This window comes from Neophocaena asiaeorientalis, unplaced genomic scaffold (genome assembly GCF_003031525.2).
Source record: "Neophocaena asiaeorientalis asiaeorientalis breed wild unplaced genomic scaffold, Neophocaena_asiaeorientalis_V1.1 scaffold629, whole genome shotgun sequence".
In the NCBI taxonomy this organism is placed as follows: Eukaryota; Metazoa; Chordata; class Mammalia; order Artiodactyla; family Phocoenidae; genus Neophocaena; species Neophocaena asiaeorientalis.
The window spans coordinates 2,573,977-2,594,771 of record NW_020175468.1 but is presented as its reverse complement, the minus strand read 5'-3'; the positions used below and the strand labels follow the sequence as shown (position 1 = coordinate 2,594,771).

Sequence of the window (20,795 nt, the reverse complement as noted above, 5' to 3'; positions counted from 1 at the left end):
GGGTGGGGGGTGGATATCAGGGTAGCAGGGTGCAAAGCAGCCTCCTGGACCCTGGGAACTAGGGCCTGGAAGCTTCCACCATATGGGACCACAGGAAGTTGCACATTTACTGAGGTGGAGAAATGGGGAAGAAGCTGGAGGGGGATAGACCTCGGGAGGACTAGGAAAGCAGGGGAGGGCTCTGGAGCCTTTTGGGGAAGGCCCTGGAGGCTGGAAGGCTGAGGAGGCTGGAGAGAGGGTCCAAGGGAGGACTCCAGGGGAGGCCTGAGCTTGAGCTGTGTGGTTGCAGAGGAGACGCACAGGCTGGAGACTGACAGGTTGTGGAGGGAGGGGCTGGAGGAGGAGGAGGAGTCGTCCAGGGTGTGGCCCCGTAAATGGGAAGGGCCCTCCAGGAGAGGGGCGGCCCCCTGGGAAGATGCTGCGCTCACAAAGAGGCACAGTAGATTGAGCCACAGAAGGAGAATCAGAAAAGGGAATTACAGAGAATAAGGTCACTCGGAGAGTCACAGTTGGTTGTCACCTCTCTGGCTGTCTTTCTTTGGCTGCGTTGGGTCTTCGTTGCTATGCGCAGGTTTTTTTCTCTCTAGTTGCGGTGAGCGGGGGCTACTCTTCATTGCGGTGCCTGGGCTTCTCTTGCTGCGGAGCATGGGCTTTAGGCGCGCGGGCTTCAGTAGTTGAGGCATGCAGGCCCAAGGGCAGGCGGGCTCAGTAGTTGTGGCTCGTGGGCTTAGTTGCTCTGCGGCATGTGGGATATTCCCCGACCAGGGCTCGAACCCGTGTCCCCTGCACTGGCAGGCGGATTCTTAACCACTGCACCACCAGGGAAGTCCCACCCCTCTGGCTCTCCATCCCCCTCTCTCTGGGTCCTTCTGTCCCCTTCTCTGTCTCTGTTCCTGTCTCTTTGTCCCTCTCTGGGTCTTTCTGTCCCCCTGTCTCTCTCTCCCTGTTTCCCTGGGTCACTTGTCTTCTCCCATCCTCCCTGATTCCCCCCACCTTCTTCAGATAATCTTTATCTCACCCCTTCCTCTCCCTCCACCTGTGAGCACTTCCCAGGTCACCTCTCCTTTCCCAGGCTAAAGGTCTTTGGGCTGAGGTATGAAATTTGGTGAATGAGTAACTCAGACCCCATTGTGACTGTGTGCCTGGGGCAACTGCCCCTCCCCCAGAGGCTTGCCCCAGAGACTTCAAGTCAGGGGAGAGATGTCAGATAAGACAGAAGTGAGGGGAGACTGAGTCACCACCCAGAGAGAGGGGACAATATGGCCACAGGCGGGAGCCCAGGGAAACCATCAAGGGAACTAAAAAAGACAGTGCCTTGAGACAAAGCACTCAAGGTGGCACCTTGGGGGAGGGGGGCAGACTTGGGGCCCAGCCAGGCCTAGTTCTCCGGGTCGCAGGCAGACTGCAGTCCACCCAAAGTAGATGAGGTCAGCGAGCGGGCTCCACCCCGCCCCTCTGCGGGAGCCCCTTCCAGAGCTGAGTTCAGCATGACTCAGCACGGCTGCTCTCCTGGCCACTGGTCCAGACACCCCTTGAGGACCCCAGATACCAGCCTGACTGGCGTCCCCTTGATCAGGGAGTACCCTGCCCGCGCTGCTTGGAGAGGCTTCTCTGCAAGGTGAGCCCTGACCTCTGCTCCCAACGCCCCAGCGGCTTCAGCTTTCCTGCCCCAGCCGAACAGCTGCCTCCATTAGGGCACTGAAAGAGGGTCAAAGTCCTGTCTTTGTTTCTCCTTCCCCGCAAACAACCACAGTGGGAGCTCCTGGAGGGCTCCTTCAGCCAGCTCTGCCACCCAGGCACCAGCCTGGACCAGACACACTTTAAAAATGTCCGTTGGTTAAAGACAGACATCCCATCCATAGGTCCCCAGACCCTCCTTGTTTCACCAGGACTCAGTACTTCTCCGTGATCTTGAAGGAGCATGTGTCAGGCAAGACAGGGACAATTTCAGCGAGGCTGCTTCAGAGTCAAAAAGAATTCCCAGTCTCTGGCTTCCTTCAAAGTCATCTCCACGAAGTGCAGCCTCAGAGGGACCCCCAAAACTCCAGTGTCATTTCACCCCTCCCCATCTCAGCTTCCAGAAAAAGTGAGCCCCTAAAATAGCCCCTAGGTATTCCAAGAGGCTCAGACAATCTTTCGAGGGCTCCAAAAGGCTCTCCAAGACCCCTGACCTCTTTAAAAAGCCCCTACTAGCCTTCTGGAAACATCCCTCTCCCCCACTCCGGGGCTGAACAGCAGGGCTCTACAACTGTCCTTTTAATCTCGCAGATCACTTCAAGGGCCTAAAGATCGCCCTACCCGCCCCCCCCCGGGGAAGTTTCCAGAAAAATATGGACTTCCACTGTGAACTCTAAAGCTACAGAAACTCCCCCCACCTTTGAACCCCAAGGCTCCAGGTCCTCCCAGAGAGAGACCCAAGGTTCCAGAAATATCATCTCACAGCCTTCCAAACTTCTCAAGGATCCGGGTACCCCCTTATCTCCCAGCGCAAACCCCAGTCATCTGGAGGTTTCCGCACCTCTGAGGAACGCCCCCAGGGTTCCAGTAAAGTCCGTGCCCTGACACAGCACCAGAATCCGATCTACTTTCCTGAGACACCCCCAGGACCCAGGAATCATTATTTTCCAGGGTTCCCAGTGTCCTCATTAATCTTTCATCTACTAGAGAGTCTCCCTCCCCACCCCCAGCCCCCCAGAATCACTTGACTTCCCAGAATTAGCCCCAGAGCTGTTGCATCCCGCGAAAACCCCCACCCCCCCATTCCCCATTTCACAACAGCCGTCGCCTACAGGCGCGTGACTTCCCCACCTCCGGGGGGGGGTGTGGAAGTCCTATATGCTCCTGATTGGTCACGCGTGGGCTCCAGGCCCCGCCTCGCACCACCTCAGATTGGCCGATTGCTCTCCCTGGCCGTCCCACTTCCGAGGGCCTGCGCGCTATAAAAGAAGCCGCCTTGGCGCCAACCGTTTTCATTGCGCTCGGCGGTTCCCCGGATCTGTCTCTTGCTTCAACAGTGTTTGGACGGAACAGACCCAGGGTCGCCCTTTCTTCCAGCCTCCGACCACCCTCCAACCTTCGGAGTCAGCCACTCATCTATCCACCCTCCAACCTTCGGAGTCAGCCACTCAGCTGTCCTCGGTCACCGGGACCAGCCAACACCATTTTTTGAGCCGAACTCCTTATTACCGATCAACCATGAGCTCCCAGATTCGTCAGAATTATTCTACCGAGGTGGAGGCCGCCGTCAACCGCCTGGTCAACATGCATCTGCGGGCCTCCTACACCTACCTCTCTCTGGTGAGGGTCCCCAGGACGCCCCCAGCCCAAGTTCCCCTCAGCTGCGCACCTCCGGCCCTCTGCGCACGCGCTGGCCTTCTTTGTCCTGTTGGATAGTCAGAGGCGGAGTCCGCATGCCTGGCCTCGCCTCCTGCTAACCATTGTTCCCGCCATCTCTTCCCGCAGGGCTTCTATTTCGACCGCGACGATGTGGCTCTGGAGGGCGTGCGCCACTTTTTCCGCGAATTGGCCGAAGAGAAGCACGAGAGCGCCAAGCGTCTCTTGAAAATGCAAAACCAACGCGGCGGCCGCGCCCTCTTCCAGGACGTGCAGGTAAATAGTGTGTGGACATTGGACTACATCTCCCAACAGTCCCTGCACTAGAGGCCCCTTGACTGTAGCGGTTTAGGCACCGCGTAGGCCTCGCGGAGATTGAGTTCAGTCTTTTGTGGGTTATTACAGCCGGAGATCGAGGCGCACCCAGTTCTCCCATGACGTGGCGGTCTAGAGCGCAGCGTGTAGTATCCTGGGACCTGTAGTTATAGGACACTGGGGAATGATAGATACAAACTCTTAGACGTTTTTTTCCTTTTAAGCCCTCTACTCTCGCAACTACTGGAAAATTAGTTTTTAGTCCTTTCCAGAGTATGTGGCTAGTACTGAGCCGTTTGTTTTCGGTATAGAAGCCATCTCAAGATGAGTGGGGTAAAACTCAGGACGCTATGGAAGCCGCCATTAAAATGGAGAAGAACCTGAACCAGGCCCTTCTGGATCTGCATGCCCTGGCTTGTGCCCGCGCAGACCCCCACGTAAGTATATCTCCAGTCATGTCTATAAGACCTTCCCTGGAATGATGCTTACATACTAAGCATTGGCCTCATTTGATTGGGCAGATTTCCTTCTGAGCCTCCTTCCCCCACCTGTCACATTGTTAAATCTGTACGTGGCAACATTTTCTCCTCTTTTATCACTCAGCTCTGCGACTTCCTGGAGAGCCACTTCCTAGATGAGGAGGTGAAACTCATCAAGAAGATGGGTGACCACCTGACCAACCTCCGCAGGCTGGCTGGTCCCCAGGCTGGGCTGGGCGAGTATCTCTTCGAAAGGCTCACCCTCAAGCACGATTAGGAGCCTCCGGAGCCCGGTGGCCTTTGAGGAGCCCCTCTGGTGTCAGGGCTTCTGCCTGAAGCCCCTCTCTGCAGCCAGTAGGCAGCTTGCTAACCACACTGGAGCCCTCTCCCAAGCCTTGGACCAAATGGAAACAATAAAGCTTTTTGCAGCAGCTAGTGGTTTTATGTGTGTATCCTGGGAAAAAAGGTGGGATCTGTTTTCACAAGGCTTCTGGCTGCACTGGGCTGGCAGGGAGAGAGGAGTTTGGCGCTCTACTTCTAAGACATAATAACACCTGTGGGGTGTTGCTGTAGTGGGTTTTCTGCTTTGCTAGGCTGTTAACTGCCCCTCCTAAGATGGTAGAGCCCAGACTCCAGGGAGAGTCTAGTAAAACCTGGGGTTGCTAGCTGGAAGCAGACAGCTGTTAAGGAGATCAGTAATGAGAAACTGGTTCACATGAGTTATGTTGCTAGGCACTTGCCAAGCTCTGAAAGTACTCTGCCTCGATTCTGGGAGGCTAAGTAGAAATGTGAGCTCCTTTATATGGGTAAGTTGAGACAAACTGTGTAAATTACCCATGATAACCGGGAGGCACACCCAGGTCTGACCTCCAAAGGCTGTTGGTTACAGGTGTGGAATTCAAGGCGCGTAATAGGTAGAACCTGGCCAGTGGGTCTGAGCAGCTGAGGGTACATGATGTGAAAGGTGCTGAGCTAGGGGTTCGGGGCTCAGCACAGACAGAAAGGGGATGTGAAATTATCCAAATGGGAACTGAAGAAGCTCGAAGATGACTTAAGCAGCTGCTGGGTCCAAGCAATAAAACGATGTCAACTCTGACCCCCCTACCCCATCCTATTTTCGGTAGCTGAATCTAAGAGGAAATGGCTGCTATACAGCTGTTCCAACCTCCGCCTCTCCTGCTGGTAATTCCGGTGGGGGAGGGGACTCTTGGGTGTCACAAACACTGCGGCTCTAACAGATGATCACACATCCAAATTCAAACAATCAGAGCTTTCTACTCCCCTGAAAAGCGATTGATTTCAGAGATGCACGTGTAGCCTAGGGATGATTAGAACTGAAAGGAGAAAAAGATTTTTTTCCAAAAGTAGAGTCATCCAGGGGACAGTAGGGCCAAAGTCCAGAGGCCAGGGTCCTAGAAACATGCTCTAAGCCAGTGCTGTCCAACAGAACTTTTTGCAGTGATGGAAGTGTTCTGTATCTGTGCTGTCCAATAGGGTAGCCATGGGCCACGTGGCCACAGTGGCTGTTGAGCCCTTGCATATGGCTAGTGCTACTGAGGAATTTAAGAGCCTGAGCCAACTTCGCCACTTGCAAGTCGAGTCAAAAACAAGAGAGTTGCCTTCCTTTGAAATAACACTGGAATCCAGTGGCAATCCAAGTCTCTAAGACAGTAGAATGAAACAAGAGAACCGGGACCCAGCAGTGGGCACAGGGAGGAATCAAGAGGTGAAGAGGGAAGGAAGAGGAGGGTGGGGCCAGGATTGAGGCCCACCAAGCCCTCCGGTCAGACTAGACCTGAGATTCTTAAATATAGATGTATTTTTTCATCTCTGGACACACTTCAATCACACCCCTTCTGCCCTCCCCCCTCCCAATTGCAAACCAAGGGCAGCAGACACAGCACAGCACACGTGAGGGGCCCCTCCCTTTCACCAAAGCTGGGGGCAGGGCACAGCTTAGGGATGGAAGAGCCTCGAGGTAAATATGGAGGTTCTAGAAACCAGTGGGCTGAGTTCTAGACCAGAGGGAAGGGACCAGGATGCAGCAAAGTGGCGAGGTTCTAAATTTGGCAGCTGGGACCTAGAATCCAGTGGTTTCATGGTGGGTCTAGCGGTTGGGGATTATGTGTGCAGGTACTGGGGAAGGCAGCCAGTTGTCCTCAGCAGAGGGATTCCCTGTAGGGCGCAGGAGTTTAGAGATATGGGGAAGAGTTCAGACTCAGGGAAGAAGGAGTAGGGTCTGGTCCAGAAAGGCATCTAGACCAAGACAGCTTGTTCTCCAGTAGGAATGAGAAACCAAGTGGTTCTGCCCCCACTTGCTTGGCCAAAGTGCAGAGGAAGAAGGGAGCAGGGGTGGAGGGATCCTCCAGGCAGAGCCGGACACCCCAGGGAGGGCTAAATCAGAGTAAACACGAGTGCACTGGCCTGGAGCCCGAGTTCTGGAGTTAACCTGCATTAAGTCCCTGAAAGTGCCCCAGCTCTGGACTTGATTGTCTCATTAGCAGGGACTCCACGTGGTTTCCAGTGCTTGGTGGCCCCGGGCCAGGCCTGGGCATGGCAGGCTCTGTATGCTGTAAAATTAGCAAGCCGCAAGGGGCTCAAGGAGCCCCAGCATAGAAGGCAACAGAGCAAGTTTCTGAAAACCTCTGGCACCACGGCAGGATAATGGCAGATTCCTGGCCTCTGGGATGGCCTGGGGGACTCCAGGGCACAGATTATGCATTCTGGAACCCAAGAAAGGCACGGCGTTGAGGATTCTGGACTGTTTGGGATTTCAAGAGAGGAGCTAGAGGGGCTGGAGTGTATGGCGGAGGGGGTGGGGCTGTGGACCCCACAGAGGGCTAGGGATCTGGAGTGGAGTTTAGGGACAGCGCCATTCTGCATCCACCCTCAAGATAAAGGGAGGCAGGGTTGGCAGGGGAGTGCGGGTCAGGGGACTTAGTTGCGCTCCTCGCCCAGGGAGCTGGCGGGGCTGAGGGGCTCGCTGGGGGTGCTGACTGAGCTGGAGGGCGCTGTGTCCACCGAGCCGCGCTTGCTCCCGCCGGTTGAAGACGTGCAGGAGGCGCGGCGCGGCCACTCCGGGGCGCGGATATTGCGCCGGTCCTTGGCAGCCTCCTCGTCCTCGTCGTAGCGCTCGCCATCTTCATCGGGTGGTCCGTCCCGGGGCTCCTCCTCATCCTCGCTCTGGTGCGGGCTGGAGTGTCTCGACAGTGAGGGCGATGGTGGCACTGAGGCTGGCCGCGGGTAGCGGTAGCCCTGGGTCTGCGTACGGAGGTGAGGGCACAAACCGCATAGTGAGCACAGGCCTCTACAGCCTGCCTGGGCGTCCAGCGTCCTTGAGGCCTTGCAACTCCAGGAGGGACACCCTGCTTCACCCCACCCTTCTAGCTCCTGGCCCCCCCTAGAGAGACCCCCGGATCCACTTACCGCATCAGCCTCGTGGGGCTCGTAGGTGAACTGTTCTGGAAAGGCCTTGGCCAGCGCCATGTGGCGCGCAGACATGTAGTACTTGTTGGGGGGAAAGAAGAGGAGTGGGCATCAGGGGTCAGGAGCCTGACCCCGCCCCCAGCAGGTTTGGAGGTGGGGTGAACCCTGGTTACACGTTTTATGCAGACGAGCACAACCTGCGGTGGTTTCCAGTTGGCCCCTCTGCCAATCATCCATCTGTCAGGCTCCACCCCTTATGCAGATAAGCAGAGCTGTGAATGGACAGTCTCTGAGCCACACTCCTTTAACAGGGGCGGAACTCTCCAGTCAGGTACCTCTTTGGCCGCACCCTTATGCAATTAGAGAACTTCCCACCTCGGTGGTCTTCCAGTCTGAAAGTTGATTCTTTTCTTAAAGGGACAGCAAGCGTTACAAATAGGAAGAGACCATGCCCTTTGCGCCAGCTTTCGAGGCACGGGGAATCAGAGACCCAGAGCCGTAAGTGACTTATTCACAGCAGAGGACAGGGAGGGGAATTATACCCGGCCTAGGTATTTCCAGTCCAGAAGGTCGGAGAGGCGCTCCGTGCGGTTCCGCTGGATAATGCGCTGCCGCCGGCTCTGCTGGCAGAAACTGTAGAGGAAGGAGGTGAGCTGCGAGCAAGAATCATCCAGGCCTCGGAAACGCCGGTCCAGAATGTAGATGCCTGTCGGGGCCAGGAAGAGTCTCAGAAAACAGATTGGGGAAACCTTCATTGTCTCTGGGACTCTGCGGACACCAGGACGCCTCCTCCCACTGGGACTCAGGAGTCCACCCCCTCCTCTCTTAGTGACCCAAGAGACCACGCCCCTCCTTCCCAGGATCCAAGAGTCCCGGCTCTCATTCTGGGCGCTGACCGTAAGCTGAGGGGTCTGCGATGTGTTCCTCCATGAAGCAGCCGAAACCAGAAAGGTTGGTGGAGACACTGGGGATACCCATAACCGTGCACTCAGCTGCGGGAAGGCGTGAGAAAGGTCCGCTTAGCTTGCCCCTCTTTATTGCCTTAAATCCCAGTGAAAGCCCCAATGGCGCCCTCTATTGGCGCCTTTAATAAGAGCCGGGCGCTGTGCCGCGCAAGTCAGGAACCAGACAAATTAGGCTGTGCATTAAAGTATGATAGTCCCTATTCCTTAGAGGGGAAGCTACTAGGCTCAGAAAAGGGAATTCATTTGCCCCAAGGCCTCAGGGTAAGGAAGAGTCCATAATTGGGTAAGGAGGATGCAAATTTATTGAGCGCGGTATTCTGGGCCAATGTCTACCATTTTAATTTATCCTCATGACCTATAAGACACCTTTTTGTGCCAGACTGCACTGTTTTGGTTGTCATAGCTTTACAGTCTGTTTTGACAAGAGGTAAGACAAGGTCTCTCATTATTACTATCACTGTGTACAGAGCACCTACTACACCTCGCTTACTCCCTTAAATAACGCTGAGAAATGCTTCAAGGAGTTTATTATAATTTTTATATAAGTGTTTCTAAAAACCTCTGTAAGCTGCGAAAGTAGGCGCTACATATAACAAGGCTTATGGGAAAAATAGGGTTGGAGCTGGTCACACAAAACCTATGCACCATTTTAACCGTGGATGAAACTGGCAAACTTGTCAAATCACTCATCATTTAAGAAATATTACAGCAAATGTGGTATTTATTTTGCCTTAAAAACATATGAAAGTAGCTTGATTGTTAGAGAACAAGCTGTGCATTTAGCTGTTGTTGTTTTGGGGAACCAAACAGTAGCAAATCGGGAGAAATCACGTGTGAACCCTGATATCAGCCCTCTAGTTACTCACATGAGCTACTGTGTCACAAAAACACATGAACAGACTTGTTTCCATTGTTCCTGTTTTGCAAAGGAGGAGTCTGGAGCTCAGGAAGGGCCAGTCCCTTGTCCTGGGATCATGCCAGACGCTGAACTCACCTGGTGTGTAGCCCCAAGGCTCATAGTAGGAGGGGAAGACGCCCAGGTGGCAGCCGCGGACAAACTCCTCATAGTCCACAGGGAGCAGGGGGCTCGTAGAGGAGAGGAACTCCGGGTGAAAAATCACCTGGCAGTGGAAAACAAGGGCTCAGCCCGAGCACCTTATTTAGCTACTCCCTGGGGATCCCAGAGAGGATGAAAAAGTTGTCTAAAGCCACACAAGACAGAGTCAGGACAAAGACTGGAATCCAAGTCTGCCTCAGAAGCAAAGGTTCTTTCTAAACATTGCAATCCTTTGACATACCAGGGGAGATGGGGAATGCGAGGCTCAGGCTCCAGCCCCCATATCACCGCCCTCCCCAGCACCACCCCACCCCCCCATGCCCAACCCACCCTGGCCAGTGCCCTCACCTTGACCCTGTCGGCACTACTATTGAAGAGGCCAATTCGGCGGATGGTGGTCAAAATAGGATCTGAGGAGTCGTCCAGCATATTGTGGGTGCACACAGGAGGGAAAGACTGCCGCTGTAGGGGCCACAAGTGGGGTGGGGGGGTCAGGGAAGGGACAGAGGGCTTCCTACTTCCCCATGAGCCATGCTCATCCTGGGGATCTAAGGAGACAATTCCCATCAGGTTGTGGAGCAACAAACCCAAGAGATTACCAGGAGTTGTAGATTTCCTACTTGGCTCTATCTGTAAAGGTTTTCTTTTCCCTTTAACCACCATAAGCCGAAAAGAAACTACAATCCCAGCTGTCTTAGAGGCAGAGCCAGTGTTAACATGCCTCATAGACTAGAGGGAGTTGTAGCTATCTTGTTCTGTACGCTGGGCTTTCATCAAAGAAACCCAAAGGGACTGTAACTCCCAGCAGTTGATGGGGGCTGTGCCTTTCAGGGGCTGCTTGCCGGAAGTTATAGTTTTCTTATGAAAATCCTGGATCTCTTTCTCTCCAAGTTCCTTTTACTCTCCATCCTGTATTCTCTCCACCTCCACCCTCAAAAGAGGCCCAAAGAAACCACAATTCCCAAGAGCCACTGGAGGAAGACAGAGCTAGTGTGACAGCAGTCCCAGGGGCTGCTGGGATATATAGTTCTTTGCAGCTGTCCCATTATTCCTCTCATTAAAAGATCTATTCAGGGGCTTCCCTGGTGGCGCAGTGGTTGAGAGTCCGCCTGCCGATGCAGGGGACACGGGTTCGTGCCCCAGTCCAGGAGGATCCCACATGCCGCGGAGCGGCTGGGCCCGTGAGCCATGGCCGCTGAGCCTGCGCGTCCGGAGCCTGTGCTCCGCAACGGGAGAGGCCGCAGACGGGAGAGGCCTGGGTTCGGAAAAAAAATAAATTAATTAATTAATTAAAAAAAAAAAAAAAAAGATCTATTCATCTTCAGTTTACTGACTCCAGGAGCCCAGGAAACTACAACTCCCAGCAGCCCCATGGCAGAAACATCCTCAGTGAGGCCGACTGCCTTAGGAACTACTGGAAATTATAGTTTGGCCAGAAACAATTCACACCTTGTTTGTGCAACTTGGCTGTCTTGGTTTCCATTCCCCAAGATTGGGGGAAATCACCAACCCTGACTATAGGTACCAAAAACCCTTGACTCCAGAGAATAAAAGAACTCTAATTCCCAGAAGTTTCTGGGGCAAGGGAAGAGTCAAGGTAGCAGAAAGCCCTGGGGGCTGCTGGGAGTTGTGGTTCTCATTTCGTGACTCCTAATCTTCTCTAAGGTTTCCCACCCATCTAATTAACCCCAGGTATCCAAAGAAGCTACAACTCCCAGGGGTATTTGGAGACTAAGACACAACCAGTGGGATAAGAAACAGTAGCTGCTGAAAGTTTTCAATGTTCTTCAGTGAATAACTGTTGTTTTTCGTTGTTTTTGTTGTTTTTTCTTCTTCTTTGATTGCACCATGCGGCACGTGGGATCTTAGTCCCCAAGCAGGGATCGAACCCGCACCCCCTGTATTTGAAGCACAGAGTCTTAACCCCTGGACTGCCAGGGAAGTCCCGAAATAATTTTTTTTAGCTGACCTGGCTCTATCCCTAGAGGCCCAACAAAACTACCACTCCCAGCAGTCTCTGGGGGAAGAGGCGGAGGTTGCTTGCAGCAAGGCCCAGGGTTAGCTGCAAGTTGCAGCTCTCCTTTTGTGGCTATCTTGACTTTAGTTTAAGGTCCCTTGCACCTTTTGTTCATGGATCCCCAAGGACTCAAAGAAACTACAACTCCCAGAAGCCTCTGTGGCAGAATAAGCTGTGGGAAAGCAGGCTGCCCTAAAGGCTTCTGGGAATTCAAGTTCTACCAGTCAGCTCACACACACCCTTCTGACTTCAGAATTGATTCCTTGAATAAGGACTGCCAACAAAGCAGAACTCCCAGCCATCTCTGGGGTCAGAGCTAACACGGCAACCTGCCTCCAGGGCTGCTGGGAATCGCCATCTTTCGACTCAGGAGTCCAAACCATACCTGCGTGGCAAAGATGGCTCTCTTCATCATAGTGAAGTCCTCCTTGTCCAGCATCTTGTTCATGTCTGGGAGGCTCCCCCTGTAAGGTGAGCAGTGGGATGCATCTGGGAATGGGTGATGAAAGGGTTTAGAGCCCAGGAGGATGCAGGGCTGAGGGCGGGACACTCACACCAGCAAGGATTCATAAAGCTTCCTCCCAAACTTCTCCTTCACTGTGTTGGCCGTATCCCTGGAAGGAGCAGAGCGACAACATCACTTATAGACCAGCTGCCATTTATTGTTAGGCTTCTGGGGCAGCTGGGAAGTTGAGGTCTGAGCAGAGAAGCTCTGGATATTTCTGGCTGGAGGACGGAGACTCAGGGAATAGGCCCTGGAAAGCTCGGATCCCTTGTGCTTTGCATCAGCTCTGCGGCCAGGGACAGGTGGCCTTCCCTCTCTGACTTCAATGCCTCATCTGTCAGATGGGGATAAAAATAGAAGCAACCTCAAAGGTTTGCAGTGAGAATTCGATGAGGTCATGACAAAAAGTGCACAGTGCCCATCACACAGTTAGCCTTCCAAAAATGTCAGCTATTATTAGGACTTAGGCTAGTCCTGGTAGTCGTGATGCTAAGCCCCATTTTATAAAAAGGGAAAGTTACATTCTGAGAGAGGAAAATGTATGGACACAAGTAAAGCTAGCAGAGTGCCACGCTACAACTTCATTGACATTCCTCTGTTTATGGTCCTCTCGTAGCTCTAGCCTCATTTTCTACCCCATCTCCCTAGGGTACTCTGCTTCAGCCCCGCTGGCTTCCTTGCTGTTTCTCAAACATGCCTCAGGGCCTTTGCACTTGCCATTCCCTCTGCCTGAAATGCTGTTCCCCAGATACACACAGGGTTTCCTCCCTTGTTTCCTCTCTTGGTCTCTACTTGCTGGCACTTACTCAGTGTGGCCTGTCCTGACAACCCTGTCTCATATTCCAGTCCTGCTTTTTTTTGCCAGAGCACTTTCTATAGAACTTTCTAGAATGTGAACACAATAAGGGCAGGGATTTTATCTTTCTGCCTCACAGCTGTGTTCCCAGTGCCTAGAACAGCACCTGGCACGCAGTAGGAGCTCAAGAAATAGCTGATGGCTAATAGGTGTTTTTTACAGATGAGGAAACTGAGCCTTGAAGACGGGGAGTGGTTTGCCTAAAGTCACAAAGCCAGAGCAGGACAGAGGCATGAGCGGGATCTCGCCAGCTTGATACCAGAGCCCTGGTCATGCTGTCACACTTGTCCTGCCTGCGACTGCGACTTCGTACTGCCCCCGTGTTGCAGGCATCTGGAGCAAGTAACTTTGCTGGGAATCAGGTGGGGGATGGGTTGATCATGTCACAGATGACAAAACGGAGACTCCAGGAGAAACGGGGGACCCAAAGCACACAGCTGGGAGTGGGAGCGGCAGGGATGCCGGGCTGAGGGCTGCTGACCAAAGCTGCTTGCGCACGGCTTGGCCCTTAAGGGTTTCCACGTTGAAATTGTTGGTCCGAGCTGGCATGATGAAGAAGGCAACCACTGTCTGCTCGCTGCCATTCACCTGGGGCAGAGGAAAGGGAGGGTGTGTGTGTGTGTGTGTGCGTGTGAGTGTGTGAGGATCATATGGGAGAAGGCTGTCCCACCCTTTTCCACCCCCCAAGACCACGAGGACCCTGCCATGCCCCTCACTGTCAAGGAGAATTATAGGACAGAGCTACCATTCCCACGGGGACTCTGATCTTCTTTCTGGGTCCCTACACTCCTGTTTTACACATGGGTTTCCCTGCCCCCACCTCCCCAGGTCTCCGTTCTCCCCAGTCATGTACTGATTTTCTCATCCTCCTTGTCCCCTTGCAGCCCAGGCCTTACTCTGAGCAGATAGTTGAGCCGGGCCAAGGCCTCCAGGAAGACATCGGCCCCCTTGTTGGAGAATTCATAGCGGCCAGCGATAAAGAAGTACAAGGTCTTGTCCAAGTTGAAGTCCAGGTGCCTAAAGAAGCCACAACACAGGGTGAAGCCAAGACCCTCACCCACTAGCCCCAGCCTTGAAACTACAAACCCCAGAAGCCACAGGGGCAAAGAACATCTTAGGACAGAGGCATCATGGGAACTCCTGGGAAATGTTCTTTTCTCCTTAGATGGGGATTTCCTTAAATACTCAGCCATTGTTCTGGCGCTCAAGAACTCAAGAGGCTGAGTCCTCAGCTGTCCCCTCTGTTGGCCCCAGGAGTCTGGGTTCCCAACCACCCTCTCTCTCAAGACCTAGGTATCTGGCCTACATACCCATAAAAATGGCCCCGCACAAACTCCTGGATTCGAGCCTTGCTCTGAGCATGGAGGTTCTGGAACTCATGCATGGCAGAGAATTTCTTCACATTCAGTCCATTGGGGGTCACGATATCTGGGATTGGGGGAGAAGGTCCCACATTTCATTTCTTCATTTCTTCGTTCAGATCAATGTGGCTGAATGAATAAATGAAGGAAAGACCCCTTTCCTTTCACAATGTCTTTGTTTCAATAGCTCCCCAGTGAGCTCCTGTGGTGACCCAGCTGCCCTGCTACTCAGATACCTTCTTGCCCAATATTGCATGCTTATATTCACAAGCCTGACTACAACTCCCATCAGCCCCTGTGAATGGCTAACCAGACAGGGAACAGAGCAACATCGGGGCTTCTGGGAGTTGTAGCTCTTTTGTTTCCCCTATGCCACCCTGAGCTGGAGGAATGAGTCTATGTCCCCATCCTGCTTCTCTATCTTCAAGCCTCTTTTAGGGCCCCAACCATTTCCTATTATCATAGAAATTAAAGCATATCAGTGAAAAACTATAACCTCCATCAGCTCCTGGGGCAAAATTCCAGGAATATAAGGAGCTAGACAGCCAAAGGTATTCTGGGAGTTATAGTTCTCACCTTATAACCAATGAGAATGGATGCTATAGTTTGGGAAGAATAACTGGTTCCAACACTGCTTTTCTCAAAAACAAAATGCAAGGAACCTCCTTCCTCTTTCAGAAGACCAATATCTACATTAGCCAGTAAAAGAATTTTACCATTTCTGAAATTAAAGAAACTACACTTCCCATTAGCCTCTAGGGCATCCAGCCAGGCAGCCTCATATTCAGGTCACCAACCTAGGGCATTCTAGGAGTTGTAGTTCTCTGCTCTTTACAGCAAAAACATTGCAACAGGCCTTGGCATAGACTACCTCGCTTACGTCTACAGACCCAGGCCTATTTCCTACCTGGTTTCCTTTTGAGTAGGTGCTGAGCCTCAATGGCAGTAATCTGGGACACGGTAGTGAAGACATGAGCGCAGTGGGCTGCCGCCCGCTCCATGCAGTAGCGGTGATAGATTTGCCTCTCACCTGCTTCCTTGTCCACGTTGAACTGGGTAGGGAGGGAGGGCAATCAGGTTAGAAGAACTGGGGAGAAGACAGGCGGTCCAGACTCCAGGGTCTTAGGGGAGATTGGGCCATGAAGCTGGACTCCTGGGCCTGAGGGTGGAGGAGGTTGGGGACTTGGATTCCTGGGTCCTGGGGGAAGAGGGAACTTGATCCCCTTGGGCTTCGCAGACAGCCTCGGGCTGTCCTGAAATATTGGCAACCCCCATCTGCCACGCTCCCAGCTCACATTCTCCAGGTTGTTGTAGAAGTCCACGGCACCGGCACACAGGTATCGCCCCAGCAGCGTGGCGTGGGTCGTGAAGATGGTAGCCACGGGCAGCCGCCGGGCACGGCATAGGCAGAGCCCGATGCCCGCCAACCACTCATGGAAGTGTGCAACCACATGTGGTTTCTCCTCGCTCTGGGCCAGGAACTGTGGGGCAATAGGGATAGGGCCACTGTGTCTCCATGTGTGTTGTGAAGACAACCAGCAATCCCCAACGTGGATGAGGAAGCAGGTGAGAGGTCAATCTATCCCCACAACCGCACAGAGTGGGTGGTGACCCATTGCAATCCCCATGGGACAAGGAGCTCTAAATCCTTAAGGCAGCCAGACTAGCTAGCTGACTTCATTCCCAGAGGCTGATGGGAGCTGTGTTTTTTTGACCAACCTTCTAAGTCCCAGAAGGGCTGAATTGGAAAGACCAAAGTTTTGGTGTCACCAAGTCCTGAACACAATTCCTGGACACCTTTTATGTCAATCAAGAGTAGACCTGTACTGGATACTGGTTGAAGGACTACAACTCCCAGAATGCCCTAGGAGCAGCCAATACATAAACTGTCCCAGGGTATGGGAAACAAGTTTCTTGAGCCTTTTAAAACCTCAGAGAGGGTCCGAATTGGGGTTCCTGGTTCTCAGGTAGGCTGGGGATTCCCAAACATCCGGGGACTCATCTGAGAGCCAAGTCCCGCCCATATTAGAGAACTACAACTCCCAGAACTCCCTGGGGGGGGTGAGCCCTCCCGTCAAGCCAGCCTCCCCAAGAGCTAATGCTTAGAATTCCTATATGTGGAAGACTGGAGTGAATGAAGCTGGGGTTGGGAGACTGGGTCTTTGAGGAAAGAAGAATCTTGGCTCCTGGATGTCCATATTGCCAGAGATCAGAGCTAATCCTCGGTTTAAAGGACTACAACTCCCAGAATGCTCTGGGAGACACAGGCCACCCTCTGGCCTAGGATGGCCATTGTAATTTGGGGCCTGGGGTCGAAAGGAGTGACACGGGTATTGGCATTGGGGCCTACCTCACCGAGGAACCAGGTGGTGAGGAAACCAAAAAGGACGGCGTCGTTGCCTTCTCGGTCATACCAGGGCACCCCGATGTTGCACGTGTCCCATAGCTCCCCCTTCCAGCGCTCCAGGGCCCAGGCTGAGGCCCCCACGTCGAGGAGCACTACCAGGGGGCCCCCCTCGATCAGCCAGCGCCCGAAATACACCTGCAGGGGGACACAGGGAGGCTTAGGGTTTTGGCCACCTGTCTCTGGGCACAGCAACTGCGTTTCTCCCATCCCCAGGGAGACGTCTGGGTTCATGGCCTCAGTGCTTCTACCTTCTGTTTCTGTATCTGCTGCTAATTTCTCACCTACTGCCTTATTTCTCTATTTGCCATTAGTTATTCCCACCACAATTTTTTCCCATCTCGGCTGCAGCATCTCCCTATCCCTTGCTTAGTTTCTCTAACAGTTGCCTCTCTTCTCTACTTATAAACCCACATTGCACATGTCCTGTCTGTGTGCCCCCACTGCCTTATTTCTCCACCCTGCTAATCATTTCTCCAGCTCACTGCCTTGCTTCTGTGTTCGCTGCCACATTTCTTTCACCAACCATAATGCTGCTTTCTCCCATTATCTTTCCTTTCTGCCGCTCACTCCTTGTACTGGCTCCTTCTTCTTCCACTCGCTCCCTTGTTTCTGATCCTTTCGCCATATATTTGTCACCCGCTTCCTCTTTTCTCTGCCCATAGGCCCATCTTGTACTTTGCAGCCTCATTTCTAACACTGCCCGCCCACTTTCCATGCATGGGGGCTACATTTTTCTACCCACTGCCGTGTTTCTAAGCCTCGTGGTCGCATTTCTGGCCCTGCCACGTTTCATTGATCTGTTGCTTTCCTCCTGAGACCGTGATCCAGATTTTGGGCCTGCTGCCAGATTTTGGGCCGAAAAGCCATCCTACTCCTCCCCAACCTGGCTTTTCCCGGCTTTAGGCGCCTGACCCCCTATGCTCCTCCCCCTCCCAGCTGTTGTCTGCCCTTTTGCTGGGGGGGCTATTCTTAGGCCCCCAGCACATGGACAGCAGCTGCCATGGGGGAGGGACTGGGCTGCCCTAGGGTTCCTTAGGGACACAGTTCCGTCTAACTGGACTCCAGACCCCACCCCAAATCAGAGGCTGTGAATGAATGAAGGCAGCATTGTACCTCTCCCTCCCAGACCCCAATGTCTGCACCTCAGCCCTGCTGCCTTATGGCCCTCTCCCTGGGGGACAGCCACCTCTCTGTCCTCATCCTTCAGTTCTCAGCGGGTGCCTGGGACTCTCCCCTCCTCTTTTTTATTTTTTATTTTTCCCCTCCTCCTTTTAATTCCTGGCTGCGCATCCAAAACTCTGTCCCCTGGGTTTGCCTGCCTACCTCTCCTCTCTTCCTCAATACTCCGTCTTCCTCTCTCCTTCGAGATCCTTCTCTCTAAAACATCAGGCTACCTCTTTTCTGTATCTGGACTCTGTCTATCTCCCTATTGCTCTAACCACTGGGGCCACCATCACTTTTTGGAACACTCAGCCTCTCTCCATTGCCTGCCTGTCCACCTCAGTCTGCAAGTGTGGCTGCTTTCAGTAATAATGATGATGATAATAATAACCACGACGACACCTCACAGCTCACAGACAGTACTAACTGCATGCCAGGTCCTGGGCTGAACACTTTTTATGAACTATTTCATCCTCCCAGAAAACCTATAAAGTGGATGCTATTAGCATGTTCATTCGCCAAGGTCACAAGGCAGGAAGCAGAGAAGGCGAATTTGAACTTCAGGCTCCAGAACTCCTGCTCTGGCCTCCTGCCTCACCCCCAAGCCCACCTCCGCTGGGTTTTGTCTGGCTGTCCATCTAGCTCTTTTCCTCTCTCTGGATCTGAGGATCTTGGCCTCTTGGGACCATCTTTCAGTCTGTCTCATACCTGCTGTCTGTCAATCCATGCACCAATGTCTTAGAGCTGGGGGTTCACCCACTCACTTCACGGGGTCCTGCATCTGTCTGAGTGTCTGTCAGGTATCTGCCTGGGAAAGTGCTGGGCCATCCTGAGTTTCTGTCCATGCCTCCCTCTCTCCCCGGGGCTGTCCATCCCCTGCTCCTTCTCTTGCTGCTGCCCCCACCCTGCCCTCAGCCGGGCCATGTCCCACCTTGCAGCCCTTGCTGTTCATGGAGTCCAGCGTCCTCTTCAGGGCTGGGGTCGGGGGCTCGAGCAGTTCCACCTGGGTCCTCACGCCCTGCTCCGTGTACGGTCCCACCAGGTAGTAGTTGTCGCCCCACTCATCCCCTGTCACCTTCGCCTTCGTCTGCAGCACCGTGTAGATGCCACCCACTGTGGGCAGAGGTCCACAGATCTGGGGCCTGGGGTTGGGTGGGGTGGGGGGCCGCAGGAGCCCCGGACCTCTGGCTCAGAGGGAAAAGGGGCCTGGGAACCCACACTTCAGAGTCAGAGGAAGGAGGGGAGAGGGCAGTGATGGACGGTACTCCTGGGTCTATGGGAGAAGGGGGCTGGGGTCAGGACTTGAAGGGAGGAGGGTGCTGAGTCTGAGAGAAGGGGCTGGGGGCCTAGGCTTCTAGGTGTGAGGGAATTAGGGGCTGGGGCTGAGGAGGACATAAGCTGACAAGGGTTATTAGGGCCTAGCTTCTTGAGTTCCCAGCTTACAGGAGCTGGATTTAAATTCCCAGTCAGGCTCCAGGACACAGTAAGGGAGAATCCCTCTTCGTGGCCTCATTTAGGTTCTCGGAGTTGCCCAAAAGAAGCCAGAGCTGTTATTCCTCACTCCCCAGGGACTCTGCCAACCTGTCCCTCAGTTCCCTCTCCCTACATGGGGACACAGGCATGCAGGGCCCTGCCCCTCCCATGACTCCATTCCAGACCCAGGAGTCTGGGCCTCCAGCCTCCTTACCTCCTGAAGCCTGGGCCCTGGAGATCCATGTCTCCATGTTCACAGACCTCCCCTTTCTCTCCCAAGACTCAGCAAAGCAAAATCCCAGCTCCCTTTGTTCTGTGGAGCTAGACTGCCTAGCTCTTGGGATTCCAGCCCCAGCCTTCTCCAAACCCAGAACCTCAGGCCCTTTGGAGCCCAGAACCCAGAAATCCAGGTCCCCAGCCACTCCCATCCCAGGGCCCAGCCCCTGACCAGCTTAGGACTTCCCAGCCTTTCCCCATTCCTGCGCGCATGTCTCTGAGGCTACAGGCTCCTCTGCTCCTAAGAACCCAGAGCTCAGGCCCTCAGAACCCAGGCATCCAGGCCCTAACTCTCTCTCACCCTAGGATCTAAGAATTAGGGTCTCCAGCCCCTTCACATCTTTACTCTCAAATGACCAGTTCCCCAAATTCTCCCACCACGATTCACGCATCGTATCTCCAAGTGGGCTCTCTCCCAAATCCGGAGTTACATCCCAAGACCCTTCCCCCTAGGGCCACAGTTCTGAAGTGCAAAACCCCTCCCCCCATCTCCTTCCCTATTGAGGACCCAGGTCTCTGGTCTTTTTTCATTTTAGCCCCCTCACCCCTAGGACCCAGGACCTGGGTTTCCAACCTCCTTTCATCTTAGGCGACTCATCCCCTCCCTCCAGGGCCCAGGAGACAAACTCCAGTCCCTCCCCAAGGAAACAGGAGTCACAAGTTCCTTGCCCAGGACCCAAGAGTCATGCCATGCAGCCTCGTTACCCCCATCCCCGACTGCCCTTCTCGTCCGGGTCCCTCCGCCCGGCGTGCTCACCCTTGTTGGCCACCTCCCAGGCCACCTCAAAGAGCACTGTGTTCTCCAGGTCGAATTCATCGTCCCAATCCTCCAGTCCTGGCAGTGAGGACACGGACAAAGTGCGGTTTAGAGGCATGGCCGACGCGGTTAGAGGGCTCCGGGGGCCACAGGTGGGGGCCCCAGAGGTGTCTGAGGAATGCACTGGGCAGGGCGCTGGACCAGGTAGCTGGTGCCCGACAGGAAGCTTGCACCACCCTCAGCTTTCTATTGCACGACCGCACTACCGCCTGGAGCACTCGGACCGGGGCCGGAGGCGGCCGCAGCGTCACTGAGCCCAGTGGGTTTCCTGCAGTGAAACCTTGCGGCCACCAGGAGGCGGTGCCCGCCCCCCGGCCAGCGCCATTGGTCTGCGCCCGGAGGCGGGG

General features: G+C 54.0%; 2 protein-coding genes and 1 long non-coding RNA gene across 4 annotated transcripts; 2 read left to right on the top strand and 1 right to left on the bottom strand.

Annotated features, from left to right (window-relative positions):
• Nucleotides 1-2,958: 2,958 nt before the first annotated feature.
• On the top strand, nucleotides 2,959-4,558 carry FTL (ferritin light chain). Its single transcript, XM_024768849.1, has 4 exons — nucleotides 2,959-3,297; nucleotides 3,463-3,609; nucleotides 3,960-4,085; nucleotides 4,252-4,558. The coding sequence occupies exons 1-4, from the start codon at nucleotides 3,196-3,198 to the stop codon at nucleotides 4,402-4,404; spliced, it is 528 nt and encodes a 175-aa protein (XP_024624617.1). The 5' UTR covers nucleotides 2,959-3,195; the 3' UTR covers nucleotides 4,405-4,558.
• Nucleotides 4,559-5,927: 1,369 nt separating this feature from the next.
• GYS1 (glycogen synthase 1) lies at nucleotides 5,928-20,693 on the bottom strand. 2 transcript variants are annotated; one of them, XM_024768556.1, is made up of 16 exons: nucleotides 20,389-20,693; nucleotides 18,814-18,995; nucleotides 16,665-16,856; nucleotides 15,610-15,795; nucleotides 15,222-15,366; nucleotides 14,264-14,381; nucleotides 13,850-13,970; nucleotides 13,435-13,541; nucleotides 12,147-12,206; nucleotides 11,978-12,056; nucleotides 9,924-10,037; nucleotides 9,513-9,639; nucleotides 8,450-8,545; nucleotides 8,096-8,259; nucleotides 7,554-7,634; nucleotides 5,928-7,388 (listed from the first exon to the last, which is right to left on the bottom strand). In XM_024768556.1, exons 1-16 carry the CDS (start codon nucleotides 20,504-20,506, stop codon nucleotides 7,065-7,067), a joined length of 2,214 nt encoding a protein of 737 aa, XP_024624324.1. In that variant the 5' UTR covers nucleotides 20,507-20,693; the 3' UTR covers nucleotides 5,928-7,064. The 2 variants fall into 2 exon arrangements, with proteins under 2 accessions (XP_024624324.1, XP_024624325.1); XM_024768557.1 differs by lacking the exon at nucleotides 18,814-18,995 and having other exon boundaries at nucleotides 5,929-7,388; nucleotides 20,389-20,448.
• On the top strand, nucleotides 8,266-13,917 carry LOC112415517 (uncharacterized). The gene is made up of 3 exons (XR_003006322.1): nucleotides 8,266-8,504; nucleotides 13,116-13,295; nucleotides 13,838-13,917. It is a non-coding gene; the product is annotated as an uncharacterized LOC112415517 (long non-coding RNA).
• Nucleotides 20,694-20,795: the final 102 nt, after the last annotated feature.

Coding starts and splice junctions, on each gene's coding strand:
- FTL (XM_024768849.1), top strand. CDS start 3,196: ATGAGCTCCCAGATTCGTCAGAATTATTCTACCGAGGTGGAGGCCGCC. Junction 3,610..3,959: donor CCCTCTTCCAGGACGTGCAG/GTAAATAGTGTG, acceptor TTTTCGGTATAG/AAGCCATCTCAAGATGAGTG. Junction 4,086..4,251: donor GTGCCCGCGCAGACCCCCAC/GTAAGTATATCT, acceptor TTTATCACTCAG/CTCTGCGACTTCCTGGAGAG.
- GYS1 (XM_024768556.1), bottom strand. CDS start 20,506: ATGCCTCTAAACCGCACTTTGTCCGTGTCCTCACTGCCAGGACTGGAG. Junction 13,542..13,849: donor GGCTCAACTATCTGCTCAGA/GTAAGGCCTGGG, acceptor CCTCTGCCCCAG/GTGAATGGCAGCGAGCAGAC. Junction 7,389..7,553: donor AGCCCCACGAGGCTGATGCG/GTAAGTGGATCC, acceptor CTCCGTACGCAG/ACCCAGGGCTACCGCTACCC.